The sequence below is a fragment of the Kryptolebias marmoratus genome, linkage group LG5 (genome assembly GCF_001649575.2).
Source record: "Kryptolebias marmoratus isolate JLee-2015 linkage group LG5, ASM164957v2, whole genome shotgun sequence".
NCBI classification, from domain to species: Eukaryota; Metazoa; Chordata; class Actinopteri; order Cyprinodontiformes; family Rivulidae; genus Kryptolebias; species Kryptolebias marmoratus.
Genome location: NC_051434.1, coordinates 20,626,693 through 20,629,908, shown reverse-complemented (window position 1 = coordinate 20,629,908; position 3,216 = coordinate 20,626,693). Strand labels below are relative to the sequence as shown.

The 3,216-nt window shown below is 36.6% G+C and overlaps 1 protein-coding gene across 2 annotated transcripts in view; it reads left to right on the top strand.

The window, feature by feature from the left end:
• The first annotated feature begins 864 nt into the window (after positions 1–864).
• The window catches only part of LOC108245564 (CMP-N-acetylneuraminate-beta-galactosamide-alpha-2,3-sialyltransferase 1-like), a 20,514-nt gene continuing 18,162 nt past the window's right edge, over positions 865–3,216 (top strand). Inside the window, exons 1-4 of one of the 2 annotated variants that reach the window (XM_017432594.3) lie at positions 865–1,006; positions 2,228–2,534; positions 2,652–2,848; positions 2,931–3,110. In XM_017432594.3, the coding sequence (XP_017288083.1) occupies positions 2,280–2,534; positions 2,652–2,848; positions 2,931–3,110 (632 nt within the window). In that variant the 5' untranslated portion in view covers positions 865–1,006; positions 2,228–2,279. Of the gene's footprint in view, positions 1,007–1,048; positions 2,535–2,651; positions 2,849–2,930; positions 3,111–3,216 lie in introns of those variants that run through there. The other variant, XM_017432593.3, reaches the window with a different exon arrangement.

Below are 3,216 nucleotides of genomic sequence, written 5' to 3'. Positions count from 1 at the left end.
CGTCCTCCCCCCTCCCGCCCGGTTAATCGACAATCAGCCCGCTTTTACAGTCAATCGCATCATTGACGCACGACAGAGGGGTAGAGGAACTCAATTTCTGGTTGATTGGGAGGGTTACGGTCCTGAGGAGCGCACATGGGTCCCCAGGTCTTTTATTCTGGATGCCTCACTGATCTCAGACTTTTATAGAGCACATCCTGAGAGACTTCCAAAATCGCCAGGAGGCGATTCTTAGAGGGGGTGGACAGAAACCCTCGAGTTTGTGACAGTTTCTGTATGGACAAGGCCAGAGAGCCTCTGTAAATGTTTTGAGACATTTTAGAAACTCCCTCACAAATGTCATTCACAATTTCTTTTCACAGTCTAGGAGATACTATCATAACAAAAACCTGTGAGGCATTTTATTGAGTTTTTTTTCTGTTTAATTTGTTGCAAAACAAACCTTTGGATCTGTGAAATAGGCATGTTATTCTCAAAAAAAAAGTTAAAAACCAAAAACAGCTGGACGTCTATTCTGTAGGTGAAAATGTTTTGCTTATCATCTGAGGGGTTTTATCAAGTCAAAAAGAATTGTCATGTCCTGGATGACTGAGAATCTACACCAGCATATAGACATGTGTTATTCTTAAACCTGTACTATTTTTCAGGGAATGACAAGACTCTTAACATAATTAAGGTGCGAACATGATACTCATTTTGTCATTTAAAGATAAAATTTATTGACGCCTTTTCTTGATTGTGATGAGTAGCCGTGTAGAGAATGTGAAACTTGTTTCTTTGTACCTGAGGCTAAAAAAACCTTGACGACTAACTCATTCAGACCAAACTGGAAGAACTGGAGCAGCAGCTTTTAAATTAGACAACAGAATGTAAAAGCTGACAGGCATGGTCAGGCACATAACACGTAAAACAAATAAAGAAAAAACCTGAGTACTTTTGCTTTTCCTTTCCTCACACCTGGCATTTTGTGAACTTTGGCAACATCGAAAGAACAAAGTTTCATAGGGCAAGTCTGCATCTTTTTTCTTATTTAAAAAATGTATTAAAGGAAATCTGTGACAAATATAGTTTGTGAACTTTTAAACCTCACAATATATATTTTTTTCAATAACAGTAAAGTCAATTAGGAGTAAATCATTTTACAAAGATTAGAACCATAAATTATTAGGTTGATGACAACAAAGTGACTCATTCTGATTTCAACATCTAATTTAATTTGGACTGTGCACTCAAAAGGAAAAGCATATTAGTCAAAACTGAGAATTTCTGTCATGTTTTCTAAAGTCCGGAGAAAATGAATTACAAATATATGACTTTATATATATATATATCTCAGAATAATCAGTATCAGTAATGTTTGTATTTTTTCAAAGTTTTAGTGTCCTTTACGACAAAACCACTGAATCAGAATCATGTTTGTTACACATCATTCAGGTTAAAGATGTCATTGTTTAGGATCAGTAAGGTGTAAGGAAAGCAGCATCTGCTATATCTGATAAAGTAGAGATAATTGTCTTTTTTCTGTTTGTCTGTGTGTGTTTGCATTGTTTGCAAAATACTTTGTGAACCACAGGACAGATCTGAATGAAACTTTCAAAAAGTAATCATTGGGTGTATATCTACAACTGGTTACATTTTGTAGTGAATCGCACTTTATTTTTTATTAAACCTTTATTTTACAAGGAAAGATATCCATTGAGAATATTATTCTTGTTTACAAGGATGTCCTGGCCAAGATAAGAAGCAGCACAATGTGCAAGGTGCAAACAAGCCATTACATTTACAGCAAAATTTTAAATGGTTACCACAGCTAAGCAACTTTATCAAACACTCAGTCACTCAGCCAATTTTTCAGATATTAGGCTCAAATCTTGTGTGGTTGTAGCTGAGAGTAATCCCGAACACATACATACCCAAACTGCTGATAAATCAAGCAAGATCTGTTTTAGAAACTTTGCCAGTAACTAATATATCCACAGGATGGATATTTGGAGTCAACCCACTTTAAGATGGCCACTACAGCCAGCTGACCTTGTAAATAACTGCAATGGCTATAACTAATTAGCTAGTTAGTTAAAACTTTGGCATGAAAGGTAGTGGGCGATATGCATCTTATTTTTGTCTGTTCTTCTCCTTGTGGTTAATGAATATGAAACCAGATTTAGCTGTAAATAACATAAAACTTATTTTTAAAAAGCATGTATAATTTTTCTTGTCTGCTTTGCAGCACTTTTCACAGACCTAAACATTCTCTCAGGTTGAAGAATCCTGCATCCAGGATGGCTGCCAAAAGAAAGATCCTGCTCATGCTTCTTGTCAGCAGTACTATTTTATTTTCTCTGTTAGTTTTCTCTGACCAGCTCCATGTTTCAAGTATTATTGAGCAAGTAAAGGTTTACAAGGAAAAGCCATGTTCTTGTGAAAAGTGTTTATCTGAAGACAGAATGTTCCAGGTTCATCACGTGAACCATTTTGTCAAACCCTTTTTGACTGCAAAGAGTGAGCTCTCAGAGGAGGATTATGCATGGTGGAAGGTGAGCGACTTCATCCTGGATCATTAAAAAGTGCCTCATCTTGTGTTCTAAATTCCTGTCACTGTGATCTTATGAGTTGTTCTGAAAACTGGTTTAACTGCAAACTGTATTTGACAGAACATTCAGAGAGAAAGAGGAGACTACAGTACCTACAAAGCAACAGTGAAGGAGCTGTTTGAGATATTCCCAGCTGAACCTGATTATGAAAAACCCAGTCCTAACCAATGCAGAACTTGCTCAGTAGTGGGAAATTCTGTAAATTTGTTAAAATCACATTATGGCCCTCTGATTGATTCGCAAGATATTGTGATAAGGTAAATGTTCAGTTAAAATGAATCAGCTTTAGCCCTAAAAGCAAACCAACAGCAAATGATTCTCTCCTTCTGTCCAATGTAGAATTAACTATGGCAAGGTGAAAGGTTACGAAGAAGATGTTGGGAGCAAAACAACTCATCGTGTCATGTATCCAGAGAGTTCATCACGTTTAGACAACACTACTCATCTTGTGCTGTTTGCATTCAAGATCAAAGATCTTCAGTGGCTCAAAAAGGCCTTTTTAACAGGATTCTTTGGAAGGTGAGTTTTTATTTTTATGTTTTATCAGTTTGCTCCTTCTTGACTGTCCTGACACAACAACAAGGTTCTTCCCAGAAACACGACCACAAACAAGCAGGTCAAAAAT